General features: G+C 46.2%; 1 protein-coding gene and 1 non-coding gene across 4 annotated transcripts in view; one reads left to right on the forward strand and one right to left on the reverse strand.

The window, feature by feature from the left end:
• Window positions 1–4,665: 4,665 nt before the first annotated feature.
• VSIG10 (V-set and immunoglobulin domain containing 10) overlaps window positions 4,666–17,627 on the forward strand; it is a 43,182-nt gene continuing 30,220 nt past the window's right edge. For all 3 annotated transcript variants that reach the window (XR_008703699.1, XM_055551056.1, XM_055551057.1), the window contains exons 1-2: window positions 4,666–4,892; window positions 12,762–13,049. Coding sequence is in view for 2 of the 3 variants with exons in the window: in XM_055551056.1 (XP_055407031.1) it covers window positions 4,814–4,892; window positions 12,762–13,049 (367 nt within the window). In the remaining variant the exon portion in view is untranslated. The remainder of the gene's footprint in view (window positions 4,893–12,761; window positions 13,050–17,627) is intronic.
• On the reverse strand, window positions 10,865–10,936 carry TRNAK-UUU (transfer RNA lysine (anticodon UUU)). Its single transcript has one exon. It is a non-coding gene; the product is annotated as a tRNA-Lys (tRNA).

Here is a 17,627-nt window from a genome sequence, read left to right on the forward strand (position 1 = left end):
TAGTTTTTTCTGACCCCGTGGATTCAATACATTTGTGATTGTCAATCCATATGTCTGGATTTGGAATTAAGAAGATAACAGTTATGTTGGCCAACAGATGCACTCAATAGGTGAGGGTAAAGGAATTTCCTGGTGGTCCAGTGGCTAAGATTCCATACTTCCAATGCAGGGGGTTTGGGTTTAATTCCTGGTCAAGGAACTAGAGCGCACATGCCATAACTAAGAGTTCGCATGCCACACCGAAGATCACAGATTCTGAGTGCTGTGACTAAGACCAGGTGCGGCCAAATAAATTAATTAATTAAAAAAAATAGATGAGTGTGAGAGCAGAGAATGGGACTTCTTTGTTTGTTTTCCCTTGGTCACACACCTGCAGGATCTTAGTTCCCCGGCCAGGGGTTGAACCCATGCCCTCAGCAATGAGGGTGGCTGTCCTAACCACTGGACCACCAGGGAACCCCTGACAACAGGAGTTTGATGGGAGAATGTATTCACCTGAGTCATCTGATACAGCTGGCTCACAGGAGCTCTCCTGGGTAATCCTGGCAAGGTTCCCACCTTGGAGTCATCTCACAGGGACAAAGTTCCAGTGGTACAGGCTTGGGAGAGCTGACTGTGCTTATGGCTCAGTAACTTCACAAGGATAACTTGTAATTGGCTGTTGTGGAAATATTTACACTATGGAAACTGACAGACATTATACTGTCTTCTCACTGCCAGGAGTGATTCCATATTCACCAGCACATGACTGGGCTCCTTTCATCCCTTAGGATGAGTGAGTCTTCCATCTCTTGTCAGTCCCTGGTTAACCCTTTCTCAGGGGACTGGTAGGATATTGTCATCTGCCTTTTAGTACTTCTTGAAGCAAGGGGTTCAGAGCCAGACCCCAGGGCCAGGCTGCTACTCAAGCTGTTCCTGACTGGCCCATCCTTTCTGAGCCCCCAAGAGGTTAAACAGAAAAGCAAGTTGTTGCTAAGAAACCTTTCAGCATTACCTCTAGGGAGGGGACTTGGCAAGAGGAGTAGTGGGGCAGAAATAATAGGTGGCTGGATGGCTTCAAAGACCCAGGATGCTTCAAAGACTGTTGGCTCTGGAGTCAGGCAGGAGCCCCAGCACAGTCCTCCCACTAAGACTGATCAGGATGACACTGCCTCAGATATGTGTTCAAATCCAGATTCCCCCTTTAACTTGAGATGTAAATTGGTTTCTCTGAGCCATCTGTCAATTGGAAATTTTAATGCCAACCTCTTAGGGTTGTGCTAAAGATTCAATGAACAGACACAAAGCACCTAGCATAGAGAGTTTTTTCAATTCTTAAGAGGTGAAAATGAAAGAAAACAAAAGTAGCCATGCATAGCAGCCTGAGCTAAGAGGTGTTTGAGCCTCATGTTTAATATCTAATTGTGCGATTTAAAAGTCCTGACAGGTTCTGACAGGGTGCATCTCAAATAGAAACCCTAAAGCGATGCTTTAAAGACTGAATCCCTCACTTTATTTTCATGACATTCTCATGATGTAAACATTGACCATGGGGCTTCCCTGGTGGTTCAGTGGCAAAGAATCTGCCTGCATCGCAGGAGATGCAGGTTTGATCCCTGGGTCAGGAATATCCCCAGAGGAGGAAATGGCAACCCACCTAGAGAATCCCATGGACAGAGGAGCCTGGGGGACTACAGTTCATAGGGTCACAAAGAGTCAGACACAACTGAGCACATATGCAAATACAATAAACATTGACCATAAGGTACAGATAGTGAAACTAGGGCTTTGAAAGACTCCTATCTTGCTAGAGACCCCATAGTGAACCCCCAACTCACCCCCAACATCACTGTTCTAGGTAGGGCATTTTCTACTGTCCAGAGTGGCCTGGAACACAACCAGATGTTAGGGCAGGGTGTTTCCTAACAGGTCCTCTCTCAGAGTCAGTCACAGCCTTGCTCAAACCAGAGAGAGTGGGTGTTACCTGCACCAGCTCTGTCCCAGCTCTGAGTGGTTTGGAGGCTTCCTTTGAGCATTGCTTAGGGGAATGCCCATGTCTGTTGGCCTGGTGACACCCAAAACATCCAGAGTGTAAAGAAACAATTATTGCCTGCCATTCCAGTTCTACAAGGATCAAGCCATTAGCCACTACAGTGGCCCATGACAGTGCACCCTCCAGGAAATTCAGGATGGGAAAAAAAAAGCAGGAAACGTTCTGTGCTTTGGATATACAGCCCCTTGAATAGTTAAGATGCCTATCTAGGGACTTCCCTGGTGGTCCAGTGGTTAAGAATCCGCCTTGCAATGCAGGGGATGTGGGTTCGATCCCTGATCAGGGCACTAAGATCCCACATGCTGTGAAACAACTAAGCCCTCGTGCCACAATTACTGAGCCTAGGTGCTTGAGTCCTTGTGCCACAACCAGAGGGAGAGTCTGTGTACCCCAAGGAAAGATTCCGCATGACACAACTAAGACCCAAAGCAGCCAAAAAAAATTTTTAAGATGCATATCTAGGGAAAATTTTCAAATGACCCCAAATTCTTGCATCTTTTCATACACAGAAAAACATTAAAATCGTTAATTTGATATGTCTGTTCATCATTGGCAGTAATCTTTAGAAGCTTGACTACTTGATTTTCCCAGCAAGAAAGTTCATATATAACCTGGCTCATCCCTTACCTCTTCAAGCAGTTTCTCGGTGCTATTTGAGAGACTGTCTCTATGGTTGGATCCGCGGCTGTGCGCTTTTCTTTCAAGTCAACAAGACTCTGTATAAGCGACAAGACTGGAACTTGCTTTGGCAGGAATTGGAGTCAGACAGACACGGGTTCCAGTCCTGGCTTTACCGCCAACTGGAGCTCAACCTCCTAGCTGTACTTTCTCAGTGAAAATGGGATTGAATGATTTTTAAGTCCAAGGGTTGGAGGGAGGGACCAGTGAGATTAAGTTTGTAAAACTGCTTTAGAAAAAAGCCCCAGCTATGCAAATATGAGGTGCTATAATCACTGTTGTAAAACATTGTGTAGGAGGTTGATCCTTCTAGGAGTGGAGAACTGGGTGTAAGAGCAGTGTGTTTGATTCAGCCAATATACCAGGAGGGCATGCTCTGAGCAAGTTCCCTGTGAGGCACCAGTAGGGTCACAGAAAATTCCAGACCCTCAGCTGAAAAACTTGCCCCCTATTGATTTTATTTGTATCTTGTTAACTTCAGGTGAGGATGTGAGATGTCTGTCAGAAAAGTTTGAGGAGATGTAATATCAAAACCAATGAACTCTCATTTGTTTATTTAACAAATATACATTGGGTGGTACCTGAGGTACCAGGTGCTAGGAATACAGAACCTGTGCGTCCAGGGTAGACTTAACTTTCCATCACCAAGTAAAAGATGAAAAACAAAAGGAGGCAAGGAACGAGGAAAACTTTCAGGAGCTGGCGGAAGACATAAAATCATTGAACAAAAGAGGGAGGAAAAAAAGGGACTGTGCAACTTTATGTCTCAGTTCGTGGGCAAAACACATTTTTATTGGTTTCAAGAGGATTTCCTGATGGAAGAAGTACTTCAATAAGGGGTCTTCCGGCAACAGAATGAATGATTTTCTTAATAGCATTGTTTTCTTTTTTTTTTTTCCCCAACAAAAATTTACAATGAGATGATGGGGAAATTTTCAAAGATAGAAAAGTTGAAAGAATGGGAACTCTCATATATTCACCTCCTAGTTAATTCACAGTTAATATTTCACTATGTTAGCTGCAGGTTTTTTGTTTGTTTGTTTGTTTGTTTTTTAAGAGTAAGTTTCTGTTAGGGCTGTTTCAAGGATCATCTCTTCCTCAGGATGTCATAACCGCATTTTCCCTAGGACAGAGGATGGGTTAGGGATGTGGCAGGAAGAGGGGGATTTTAGTTTGGGAATGCAGTTCTCTGGGAACCAGACTGGATGGGGGGGGGTGGGAGAACTAGAAAAAACAAAAAAGCTCCCCAGCACCCAGTTCCGCTGCCCTCGCGCTTACTGTGTGGTCTCTGCCGGTTAGCCGGAGGACCAGAGTCTGATGGCAGCTCTTGGCTGGAAGTTCTAAAGGATCATCTTTCTCCTGCTCCAGACCTGCCGTCCTTCTGCAAAGGGTAGAGAAAGGCAGCGATGGCGGCCCAGGAGTCCGCCCCGGGGCACAGGGAAACAACTGGGAATCCCTAGAACAGCTAAACCGAGGGGACCGTGAATTCTGCAGCTTGGCACCAGCCCCTCCGAGTCGAGACGGTCCTTCGAGTGCCGCAGCCTGGGCGCCCGGGAGGGAGCAGCCGGCGGGTCGAGTGGGGATGCCGTCCTGCGGCAGCTGCAGGGCTCTGCACCGCCCACTTTCCCCGCGACTCAGGGCCGCTGTCCCGGGCGAGTGGGCTCGGGGAGGGACCAGCCTCGGCGCTCCGCCCCCGGCCTGCCCCGACCCGACTCGGCGCGCCCGGGCGCGCGCCCTTTGCATAAAGCCCTCCTCCTCGGCCAAGGTAGAGGAAGTTGGGCTCCCGCCTGGATGGGAGGCGGGAGGGAACTCAGCTCCTGTTGTTTTCCGTCAGCGGGAGTGGGTGGCGGGCGCAGGGGGCGGGGTGCGCCCTCCCACCACGGGCTGGGCTCTCGGGAGAGACAGTGGCGCTTGGAGCCCGGCGCAGCTTCTAGCCCCTGACATCGGGCTCACCCCAAGCATCCTTCCTGGGGGCTGCGGAAAGTGGAGCTACTCTGCAGTTCCGAGGACTTGGGAGGAGTACTGGGTACCCCTGGGGAGTGCACATCCAGCCAAGCCGGAGCTTGAGTTTCCCGAAGGGCCCCTGTCCGCATCTGGGGCGAGATGGCCGCAGGCGTCCGGGCGTCCGAGTCCTGGGTTCTCGTCTGCTTCGGAGCGCTGCTGGCCCGCTGGGTCGCCGCAGGTAAGGGGAGACGATCTGGAGGCAAAAAGTTGATGCGAGGCAACGGTGGGGAGGGGAGAGCCGGGAACCGAATTCCCTCCGACTCCCTGGATCCAGTCGTGGCCGAGGCCTCGAAGTCGCCCTGGGAGGGTCTTGACTTTCCTGCTCGCAGCTCAGCTTTTTGCAGGAAGGAATTTTACCGAGCCCTTGATAAAGGGCAAGACATCCCTACCCTCCTTAGAGTGGGCAGCAGGCGAGGCTGCAAAGGGCCTGCGGAGGTGAAAATTGGGGAAACTGAAGATGGAAACGTTGAAGAGGTGTGAAATGTTTATTTTTGTTCTGTTTTTTTAAAACGGCGTATGTAAATTCGTGGTTTGGTTTTACGTGCTGCGCTGGTTCTCAGACTCGAGGCTCCTTCAGTTTCCTCTCCTCTCCTCCCTCTGCCCAAGGTTGAACTCGCCTTGCACCTGTAACCTGTGATTTCCCTACACACTCCCGCAAGCCGACCGGTGTGACTATGGCAAAATTGTGCTTTTCTCCATTATTTAAACGAAAAAACTTTTACTTTGAAATAATTTCAAACTTATAGGAATCTTCCCCTACACTTGACATTGCCTCTTACTCTTGATATGATTGGCGAAGAGTCTTAACTTGCTCCATCTGTGATCTGCCTTGGAGCAATAAAGAACAGACGGTTGCTTACAAAAACATTTTGTTGTTGCTGTTGTCTTGTCGCTAAATCCTGTCTGACTCTTTTGTGACCCCATAGACTGTAACTTGCCATGCTCTTCTGTCCATGGGGTTTCCCAGGCAAGAATACTGGAATGGGTTGCCATTTCCTTCTCCAGGGGATCTCCCTGACCCAGGGATCAAACCCATGCCTGCTGAATTGGCTTGCAGGTTCTTTACTACAGAGCCACCAGGGAAGCCCTTACAAAAACATACAGAATTTTTAAAAGGTTGAAAAAATATTTTTGAACTTAATTCACCAGCAAATGCATGTCTTTTGCATTCAGGGCAGTGTGACAAGCAGTGAGAGGACCTGAGGTGAGGGAAGGGAAATGGAGTTTGCCAGAATACTTACAGAGTCCTATTTTCAGGAGCCACCCAGTCCAGTGTGGTCTGCTGATCTCTTGTAGGTACCTAGAGGAATTGCCCGCTGTGAGCTTCCCAGCAGCAAGTGCCAAAAGTTCCTAATTGTGAGGTTCTCACAAGTTTTTATTTTGCTTTCTTTTTAGCAATTATTTAAAAACAATAAAATTCCTCATAAGCTAGATTTCTAGTTTAGGTGGGAAAATCTGAGGATCTTGCCACTCAGGGCCTGCTTTCCCAAGTGGAACTGAGTTGTGGTCACCCGTTTTCATCTAGGATAGGTGACTTCAAATTTGTTCCCCGCTCCTGGCTGTAGTATTAATACTAATGCTTCCCCCTGGCCCACTGAAGTCATAGACATGACTGGGCTGGCACCTCCAGGCATATGGAGGGGTGGTCACTGTGCTTTGGGGAGGAGAAGTGGATATACCGTCTCCAGTCGGCTGACCCTCGAAGTTAAAGGTGATTGTGTATTCCCTACTTCCCAGCTGTCTGCAGTGTTTACTGTACTGTGAATATCAGGGGCCTGGGGACCTTTCAACCCAGAACCCTGGGTGGAAATCATCATTGTGGAATGCACTGGCTGTAGCTCTCCACACGAGGATGTTTCCTCCATGGCCATGCCCAGTTATTTTGACGCCCAGGTCAAGTTCACCTTTGTGTACAGTGCCAGAGGGCTTTCCTTGCTTGATGTATTTTTGTTCTTGGTTTTTCAAGCTGGGAGTTGTTTTGGGGGAGAAAACCATCTTTCTCCTGTCACTTAACTCCAGACAGTGTTCAAGGCCCCGCTGTCACCTCAGGTTGTAAACCTGGGGTCATTCTTGAGAAAAGAATAGGGGGAAAAAAATAACTGTTCGATATAGTTCCAACTCTGTAAATGTTAATATGATGGCAGCTTTGGAAAAGGGTTGTTGATATTGTTTCTTCCTCTGGTCCATATTCTTCTTTTTTTAATTGGATATAACTGTTAGTTTCTACAGTACAACACTGTGAATCAGCTATATATATATACATATATCCCTTCCTCTTGAGCCTCCCTACCACCCCTACCATCCCACCCCTCCAGTCCATATTCTGAATTTAAGGTTGGGGGACTTTCAGGGGCCCTCTGGACACCTTATGGACCACTTCTAGTAACATAGAATGTCTCACTCTTCTGGTTGGGAGACCGAGTAAATTCCTGTGACCTGGCGCATCAAAGACCTGAATGACAGTCCCAGTCCTCCCAGTGGCTTTTGTGGGAGCTTAAGTAAATCACTTTGGAGAAGGCAATGGCACCCCACTTCAGTACTCTTGCCTGGAAAATCCCATGGCCAGAAGAGCCTGGTAGGCTGCAGTCCATGGGGTCGCTGAGAGTCGGACACGACTGAGCGACTTCCCTTTCACTTTTCACTTTCACGCATTGGAGAAGGAAATGGCAACCCACTCTAGTGTTCTTGCCTGGAGAATCCCAGGGACGGGGGAGCCTGGTGGGCTTCCGTCTATGGGGTTGCACAGAGTCAGACACGACTGTAGTGTCTTAGCAGTAAGTAAATCACTTAAGCTTTCTGGACTTAAGTTTTCTCAGCTATAACATGAGGTTTAGGATGATTAAGCATGGAACCAGTGCACCCTCAAGGACCACCCATTCCTTCTCCCTATCAGACATCACTAGTTGATGACTGTGTTCTTCCCTACCGAGCCCTGACTCAGCCTGTCCTGAACTCAGCCCTCAGGACTGAGGGCTCTCTAAGGTCACCTTCAGCGTCAGTGTTTAAAAAGAATGGAGTGAGGAAAGCCAGGAGAAGTGAAATGCCTTAAAATGGTGTAGTTTGTGGTTATGTCATTCTAGTCCTTAGAGGAAAAGACAGTGTTAGCTCAAGTTCCAAGACTAAAGTTTCACCGGGGCTTTTCCAAGGCTTTTTTTATTCCTTTGCCAAGGAGCCCGGGAAGGGCAGGTCTTCAGGTCTCACGAACACATTGTTGCATCTGTAATTCTGCAGTTTTTTTCTCCTCAGTGGGGATTGCCACTGACAACTTGGGTTCCCGGGCCTAACTATTTAAAAATAATTCTCACTCGTTTTTTAAAGTGATTGTTTAGACGTGTTTCTTGCTGTTTTGGAATCTCCAGCATTAGGTCACATTTTCTGCCTTCCAACAAGTGATTAGAATTTATTTATTTTTTTTCATTTTACCCTGGCTTCGGGGAATGGTGTAGCCACAATGGGAGAGTGTGGGAACATGCTGTAGCTTCAGCTGTCTTGTGATTTTTCAGAGGTAGCCCCTTCCAACCAGATAAAAGCCCAATACAGATAACGGTTGCTCTTTGTTGTATAAAAGAGAATGAATTCCAAAGGCAGGTAACAATTTTTTTACAACAACCTAATTGAGATATAATTTACTTACATACTATATACTTTACCTTTTAACTGCACAATTTATTGGTGTTTAGTATATTCACAAGATAGTGCAACCATCACCATTAGTTCCAGAACATTTTCATCACAAAAAGATACCCTCTACTTAAGTATTAAGTCTCTCCTGGGCTTCCCTGGTGGCTTAATGGTAAAGAATCTGCCTGCCAGTGCAGGAGACACAGGTTTGACCCATGATCCGAGGAGCTCCTACATACCACGGAGCAGCTAAGCCTGTGTACCACAACTATTGAGCCTGTGCAGTAGAGCCCAGGAACCACAACTACTGAAGCTCGTGCCCCTAGAGCCCATGCTCTGCAACAAGAGAAGCCACCACAATGAGAAGATCCAGCACTGCAACTAGAGAGTAGCCTCTGCTCACCACAACTAGAGAAGGCCCAAACGCAGCAATGAAGACCCAGCCAAAAATAAATAAAAATTTTTAAAAGTCACTCCCCACTACATGCCTCTGCCCCCAGACAAGCCACTTCTCCAGCCCTAGACAACAGCTAGTCCACTTTCTATCTCCGTAGATTTACTTATTTGGACATCTCTGTAGGTTTGCCTATTTAGACATCTCATATAATTGGAATTGCAAAATATGTTGTCTTTTATGACTGCCTTCTTTCACTTAACACAGTGTTTTCAAGATTCATCCATGCTATAGCTTTTGGCCTTTTTTATGGCCAAATAATATTCCCATTATATGGATATACCACATTTCATTCATTCATCAGTTGATGGGCATTCAGGCTGTTACCACCTTTTGGCTATTATGAATCATGTGAGCGTGCATGTACAAGTTTTTGTGTGGACAAGTTTTCATTTCTCTTGGTCATACACCTAGAGGTAGACTTGCCAGGGTAGAGTCATATGGTAGCTTTACCTTGCGAGGAAATATCAAACTGTTTTCCAATGTAGCAGCACCATTTAAAAATCCGCTAACAATGTATAAGGGTTCCAGTTTCTCTACATCTTTGCGACGCTTGTTATTGTCTTTCATTTTAGCCATCCTAGCAAGTGTGAAGGAGCCTGGTGGGCTGCAGTCCATGGGGTCGCTAAGCGTCAGACACGACTGAGTGACTTCACTTTCACTTTTCACTTTCAAGCATTGGAGAAGGAAATGGCAAACCACTCCAGTGTTCTTGCCTGGAGAATCCCAGGGACGGGGGAGCCTGGTGGGCTGCTGTCTGTGGGGTCGCACAGAGTCGGACACTGTTGAGGTCCTTTAATGGACCGGAACATGGTGGTCTGGAGTGGAGGATAAGAAAGTAAAGGAGAGAAAGAGGCTGATATTCCTTGGTTTACAGAGAAAGCCAATAAAGCCCCTTCCACGGGGCTTGCTCTGTTCACAGAGGCCTCAGGCGCCCTCTCGATGGGGTGAAGGCGCAGAGCACCTTCTCGAGAGGGTCTTAGAAGCCTGGGCAGGAAAGTGAACTCAGAGGGCCTCTGCGTGCCAAAGAAATAGCCTGAGAGAGAGAGAGAGAAAGAAAGAGAAAGAAAGACATGGGGACCAGAGCTCTGATGGAGCAAAGGTGTTTTATTCAACATTGTGTAGGTATTTATACTGTCTTACAAGATAGCTGTTTTCAGCAGAGATAAAATCAAAACTTACAAGTTATCAAGAAAACATGAGGTCATCCATATGAAAGAGAGAGTTGTAAATAACCACTTTTACCATATGGTTCATAAAAAGGAAGAGGGTACTTATCACCATATAGAAAAACTAACGAAGGAAATGCCTGGATTCCTCAGTCCCAGGAGAGTCTTGCCTCTCCTCTTAATTCCTGAATATTCAGGAATTAATAAGGAACAGGGAATTCCTGACAGATCCAAAACAGCACACAGGAAGCCTCCTGTTAAATGCTTCCTGACAGGACATGACTGAAGTGACTTAGCAGTAGCAGCAAGTGTGAAGTGTTAGGTATCTTATTGTAGTTCTGACTTGCATTTTCCCTAGTGACTAATGTTGAGCTTTTCATGTGCTTATTGGCCTTTTATCTATCTTTTGGAGAAATGTCAATTTAAATCTTTTGTTCATTTTTACATTGTCTTCTTATTGTTGAGTTTTGAGAGTTTTCGTATATATATATTCCACATACAAATCTCTTCTCAAATGTGATTTGCAAATATTTTCTCTCAGCTTGTGGGTCTTCTTTTCACTTTATTTTTTTGTATCCAAAATGTGTTTATTGGGATGGTTTCCCATTCATCTTGTTTCAGGGTGCTTTTTTAAAAATATTTATTTGTTTGTTTATTGGCTGTGCTGGTGTGGGCTTTCTCTGGTTGCAGTGCACAGGCTTCTTATTGTAGTGTCTTCTCTTGTTGTGAAGCACGGGCTCTCGGGTGCCCGCAGGCTTAACCCAAAGTCACAAAGATACATTCTTTTGTTTTTTTTTTCTAAGTAATTTATAGTTTTCTAAGTATTTTATAAACCATATAGATCTATGGTCTATTTTGAGTTCCTTTTTTTTTTTTAACCTCTCTGCCTGGCTTGCAGAATCTTAGTTCCCCAACCAGGGATTGAACCCAGGCCACAGCAGTAAAAGTGCTATGTCCTAACCACTGGACTGCCAGGGAACGCCTGATCTTGAGTTAATTTTTATATGTGATGTGAGGTAAGGGGTCCATCTTCATTCTTCTGTGTGTGGACAGCCAATTGTCCCAATACCGCTGTTGAGGGCAGTTTATTTTGTAATGAAATACCATCTTTAACCAAACCCCAGAATATTCACATACTTTGAAAACTTCCAGTGTGGTGGAAAAAGCACTGAATGGAGCAAGAAATCTAGACTCTGGTCGCACACTGCTACCTTCTCATTGTAGGACTTCAGGCCAGCCCACTTCCCTTCTTTGCATCACAGCTTTCTCATCTGTTGAATGTGACGGCATGAGTAAGACTGGTTCTGCCCGTCATTCCTGCGCCTGTGACCTCTTTGTATATGGGTGCTGATTGTGGAGGGGGCTGAAATATTAGGACATTTCTCAGCAAAATGGGCTGCATTCGCTTCTTGTTACCTGGTGGCAGTCTTAATGCCAAATGAGTTGCCTGAGCATTTGTCAGTCTTGAACGCACATCAGGGGCACCTGGAGGGCTTGTGAAAATGCAGAGTGCTACCTCCCACCCCACCCCTGGGTTCTGATTTAGATGTTCTGGGTGGGACCTGATAATCTGAATTTCTGACAGTGCTGCTGCTGATATGCACTTTTCATTCTGCCTGGGAACACCAGCTTCATCTCTACCTAGCTAGTTCTTTCCTGACCATCAGATCTCAGTGTGGCTTCCTAGAGGAAGCCTTCCCTGTCACAAACCACAGCTAGACTTAAGAGCCCCTTCTCCAAGCTCCTATCATGCTATTTATCACACTGCATCCTAATTGCCAGTTTATTGTCTTTTTTTTTTTTTTTTTGCCATGCTGCATGGCATATGGAATCCTAGTTACCTGACCAGGGATCGAACCCATTCCCCTGCAGTGGAAGTGTGGAGTTTTAACCGCTGGACTGCCAGGGGAGTCCCTATTGCCTGTTTTCTCCTCTAGACTGTGAGATCCTGCAGGTTTCTATTTTGCCTGTCATTGGCTCCCCAGTGCCTAGCTCAGAGCATGCCCCAAAGTCCCCACTCTGAGCCCATTCCTGCATGGAGCTGCTGAGTGGTGTTGCATTGTACCTGAGATGGAGAAAGACAGAGAGCAGCAGCAAAGAGGAAACAAAGCCAGAGCCCTCTTCTTCCACCATTCTGGATTTCTAGGCAAGTAAAGCCACTCGGGTTCTGTATCAGTTATTTATTGCCACAATAATCTGTGTAACAAAGCATCACAGAATGGCAATGAGTGCTTATTTCTGAAGGGCCTGGGAGTATTGGACAGTTGGCCCTGCTGTTCTTGCCTGGGCTCACTCATGTGTCTGGGCATCAGGTGAGTGGCCATAGCTGAGAGGATTGAGGCAGCTGGAGTCCACACCATGTATTTTTCACCCTCCCCTGCTACCTAGCCCAGGCACATCCTTCTCAAGGTGGTAGCAGAAGGTGAGAGTGAGCAAGCCCAATCACACCAGTGCTTTTTAAGCCTCTGCTTGCAACACATTTGTTAACACCCCAATGATCAGAGTAAGTCACATGGTGCTACCAGAGTCAAGAGTGGGAGGGCACTATGGAGTGACATTGTGAAGGGCATAGACAGTGGAGGAGGGGCTTATTAGGACTGTTTGCAGTTGTGATCCACCACAAGTTCATTACTGTCAATTACCGGCCAATAATCCCAACAGGGTGGGGCTCGGTGTATTATTGCATCTCAAACATACATGCCTGTTTTGTTTTGTTTTTAAATCTTAATGCAGGGAAATGGCAAGAAAAGGAGATTATCTAGGATCAAGAAAGATAGTAACAGCCTGACCTTTCCTTGCACAGGATTGGAGGCTGTCATCATTGGAGAAATTCACGAGAACATCACCCTGCACTGTGGCAACATCTCGGGACAGAGGGGCCTCGTGACCTGGTGCCGCAATGACTCGGAGTCAGTCTTCCTCTTGTCCTCCAATTCCAGCCTCCCACCAGCCCAGTCACGCTTCTCTCTGGTGAATGCCAGCTCCCTGCACATCGAGGCGCTGAACCTGCAGGATGAGGGGAACTACACCTGCTCTGAGATCCTGAACAAGACCGAGACCCGGAGGTTCCAAGTGTGGCTGCAGGTGGCCAGTAAGTGGTGGGTGGGGATTGCAACTAGTGGGGAGGTGCTCAGAGCCTTGGACCTGAGGAGGCCTTTGGAGTCAGTAGCCTGGGTTTCATTCTGGGCACTCCCACGTGCAAGCTCTCACATCTGTCATTTCCTCATCTGTATAATGGGGATAATAGGAATTCTTGCCTCATAGAATTGCTGGGAGGAGTAAATACCAGTATATCTACATTTAGACTCCGATACTTTGGCCACCTGATGCGAAGAACTGACTCATTTGAAAAGACCCTGATGCTGGAAGGAGGGAGGAGAAGGGGACGACAGAGGATGAGATGGTTGGATGGCATCACTGACACAATGGACATGAGTTTGAGTAAACTCCGGGAGTTGGTGATGAACCGGGAGGCCTGGCGTGCGGAAGTCCACAGGGTCGCAAAGAGTCAGTCACGACTGAGCCACTGAACTGAACTGAATTGATATCTATGTAAATTGCTCCTGGCATATTATTTATTAATAGTTAGCTATTACTTTTAGCTTATTAATATCATCCTTGCTATTAATCCCACTTTATTATGCAACAAAGTCAAAGTATAACATAAGCAAGTCAGACTGCCTGAGTTCCAACCCTAAGGATAGGTCATCTTGAGTAAGTAACTTAATATCTCTGAGGTTCAGTTTTCCTCATTTGTTAACTGGGGACAATGCGTTGCATGCCTTACCAGATATATGCTCTTATGCCCTAGTGCTAAATACAGGCTTGGTATGAACTACTATTATTACTGTCTTTCCTAAATCAGTCTATCATGTCTGTCAATATATATGCATGTATTTAGACCAATAGTTGGCAAATTATAACCTGTGGGCCATTTTTAGACTGTTGTATATTTTTGTATGACCTGCAAGCAGCAAATATTTTTTTACATTTTTAATGGTTGAAAAAATCAAAAGAAGAATGATACTTGTGACATGTGAAAATTATATGAAATTCAACTTCCGGTTCAAATAAGGTCTTATTTGAACATAGCAATGCTTATCCAGTCACATATTATCTCTGATTGTCTTTAGTGCTATAATCTCAGAGCTGAGTGACTGTGAAACTGATCGTATGTCCCACAGAACCTAAAATATTTACTCTCTGGCCCCTACAGAAAAGTTCGTTGATCACTGTCTTAGAGGGATATCCACATTCTGGTTGAGTGGAAATACTCATGTGATCATTTTATTGCTCCCTGATTTTCTCATCTGTAAATTAAAGAATTTACTCATTCCTTTAATCAATATATATTTATTGAGAGCCTGATGCCAGACACTGTTCTAGGCACTGGGCCACAGGAATGGATCGGACAGAGACTGTCCCTACCGACACGGAACTGACATCCTAATGGGGGAAGACAGGCAGTCAGCAGATAAAAAAATGCATCAGGCAGTATAAGAGTGGCAGGTGTTGTGCAGAGAACTGAGGTGGCGTGATGTGATTCTCTGAAACATTTTACATGGGTGGGTCAGAGAGGAGCTTTTGGAAGGAGTGACATTGACAGTGAATGATGTGTTGGAGCCAGTCACGCAAAAGAGAGAGGGGGGATCCAGGCAGAAATTGAACTGGTGCAAGGCGAGTTGAACATGGTGCATGTGTAGGTGAGAAGGCAGCTGGTGTGGTGGGAACCCAGGGTGTGAGAAGGCAGGACGTGTGAGATATGAGAGGCAGGGCCAGACCACGTGGGGCTGGGTAGGACTGGTGTTGTGGGTTGAATTGTATCCCCCAGAGAGATATGTTGATTTCCTAATCTCAGTACTTGTGAATATGACTTCATTTGGAAATAGGCTCTTTGCAATTACAGTCAACCTAAGATGAGGTCATTGTGTGCTCAGTCACTTAGTGGTGTCCAACTCTTTTGTGACCCCGTGGACTATAGTTCGCCAAGCTCCTCTGTCCATGGGATTTTCCAGGCAAGAATACTAGAGTGGGTTGCCATGCCCTCCTCCAGGGGATCTTCCCAACTCAGGGATTACACCTGCATCTCTTGCATTGGCAGGCAGATTCTTTACCACTGTGCCACCTTAGAAGCCCAGAAGATAAGGTCATTAGAGTGGGCCCTAATTAAAATTGACTGTTATCCTTATAGGAGGAAAATGCATGCAAAGACAGAGACACAGGGAGAACTCACACAGCGGCAGGCAGAGACTGGAGTAGTGCAGCTGCAAGCAAAGGAACGCCAAAGACAGATGGCCACAAGCAGCAGCCACGAGGAAAGAGGCAAGGAAGGGTTCTCTCCTAGAGCCTTGAGAGGAATATGGCCCTCCTGACATCTGATTTCATACTTCAGAATGGTGGGAGAGTCAATTCTATTCTTTTTTAAAAAAAATGTTTATTTATGTATTCGGCTGCACTGAGTCTTAGTTGCAGCATACAAACTCTTTGGTTGTGGTATGTGGGGTCTAGTTCCCTAACAAGGGGTCAAACCCAGTGCCCTGCGTAGGGAGCATGGAGAATAGCCACTGGACCACCAATGAAGTCCCAATTTCTGTTCCTTTAATCTGTCTAGTTTGAGATACTTTGTTAAGGCAGCCCAAGGATACTAACACAACTGGTAAAGATAACTGGGACTCTTATTCTAGGTGTAGGAGGCACCCCTGTGACTGTAAGCTAGTAATGTCTTGTATCATTTAAATTACACATAGAGAATGGATGTGTCTCCTCACAAAGAAAACTGGTAACATGAAAAACAAGGAAGCCAGTCAGAGGTACAAGATGTTAGTGGTCAGAGTCAGGATGAAAATGTACAGTTCAGAGAATATTTTGGAGGGAGACTGCCAAGATTTGCTGCTGGGTTAAAAATGGAGGATGAAGGAAAGAGAGGCTTCAAGGACATGTCTAGATTTTTGGATGGTTTCTAAGGTTCCCACCAACTCTCAAGGCTTATGGAATTTGCAAGCACAATGTTTTTGGTCTGGATAAATTGTTGAATGACCCAGAATGAATGTGGGTGTATCAGAAAATGTCACCCAATTTGGCCCAGTTCTTATTGGTTCCTGGTGGATGCCAACAGACCTCCCTCACTCCAGCTGCCAAACAGTAATAATTCCTTTGGGACTACCCTGGCGGTCCAGTGGTTAATACTATGCTCCCACTGCACAGGGCACAAGTTCGATCCCTGGTTGGGGAACTAAGATCCTGCATGCTGCAGGATCTAAAAATAATAATAATTCCTTCATATCGGTCTGTCAATAAATGTCTTTTTTTTTTTTTTTTTAATTTTTGGCTGCACCGTGGCACCCCACTCCAGTACTCTTGCCTGGAAACTCCCATGGACGGAGGAGCCTGGTGGGCTGCAGTCCATGGGGTCGCTGAGAGTCGGACACGACTGAGCGACTTTACTTTCACTTTTCACTTTCATGCATTGGAGAAGGAAATGGCAACTCCAGTGTTCTTGCCTGGAGAATCCCAGGGATGGGGGAGCCTGGTGGGCTTCCGTCTATGGGGTCGCACAGAGTCGGACACAACTGAAGCAACTTAGCAGCAGCAGCAGCAGCACCATGAGGCATGCAAGATCTTATTAGTTCCTTGACCAGGGCTTAAACACACACCCCCTGCAGTGTAAGTGTGGTGTCTAAACCACTGGACCACCAAAGAAGTCCCTAAATGTCTTTGCTTTTGACCTCAGAGGAGTAAGGTGGCATTACAACTTTGGGTTTTTATTTTATCATCACTCTATCTGGTTTATGATGATTTTATCTGACACTAACTTATTAATCATTGGCTAAGTTTATTGGAGGATGGATTAGTTTCATTATTGCCCTGAGGGAGATAAATACAAGGTCTTCTTGTGATGAAAGTGAACTTATATTTTTTTAAAAAGTCACTAAACTCAAATGGTGCTTTGAGCTCTCTGAGTTACTGTGGTGTGATTTGTGTTATGGAAACTTCATTTGGAAACATATGGTGTCCCTGACTGGTGTAGGGCTTGTTCATGAAAACAGGACATAGGCTATCTTGGTCAGTTTGGGCTGCTATAACAATATCATAGACTGAGTAGTTTAAAGAATAAACGTTTCTTCCTCACAGTTCTGGAGGTTGGAAAGTCCAAGATCAAGGTGCTGGCAGATGCACTGTCTAGTGAGGGCCTGCTCTCTGATTGGTAAATGAGTATCTTCTCTCCTTGGTAGAGAACAAAGTGGGAGGAAGCAAGCTCTGGGGGCCTCTCCTTATGAGGGCACCCATCCCCTTCATGAGAGCTCTGCTCTCAGGACCTAACCCCCTCCCAAAGGCCCTACCTCCAAATGCCATCACACTGGACACAGGCTTCAGCATATGAATTTGGGGAGAAACAAGTGTTCAGTCCACAGCACAGATATCCTCTGGTTTCACATACACCAAAAGGAACCCTCTGGAACGTCAGGCTGTGTTCCCATTTTGGAGAGACCGCAAGCTACACCATACCCCTCCAGGCACCAGGGAGCCCCTTCCTGCTCCTCAGACAGTGGCTGAAGGTGAGCCCTTGGCATCTCAGATTGGAACTCAGCCCTCATTTCTGCATGGGAGTTTCAGAAAATGGACTGGGCTTGACCCCACCATTACCTCTGTGGTGGTGTTGCTGACTGGC

This window comes from Bubalus kerabau, chromosome 16 (assembly GCF_029407905.1).
Source record: "Bubalus kerabau isolate K-KA32 ecotype Philippines breed swamp buffalo chromosome 16, PCC_UOA_SB_1v2, whole genome shotgun sequence".
Classification (NCBI taxonomy): Eukaryota; Metazoa; Chordata; class Mammalia; order Artiodactyla; family Bovidae; genus Bubalus; species Bubalus kerabau.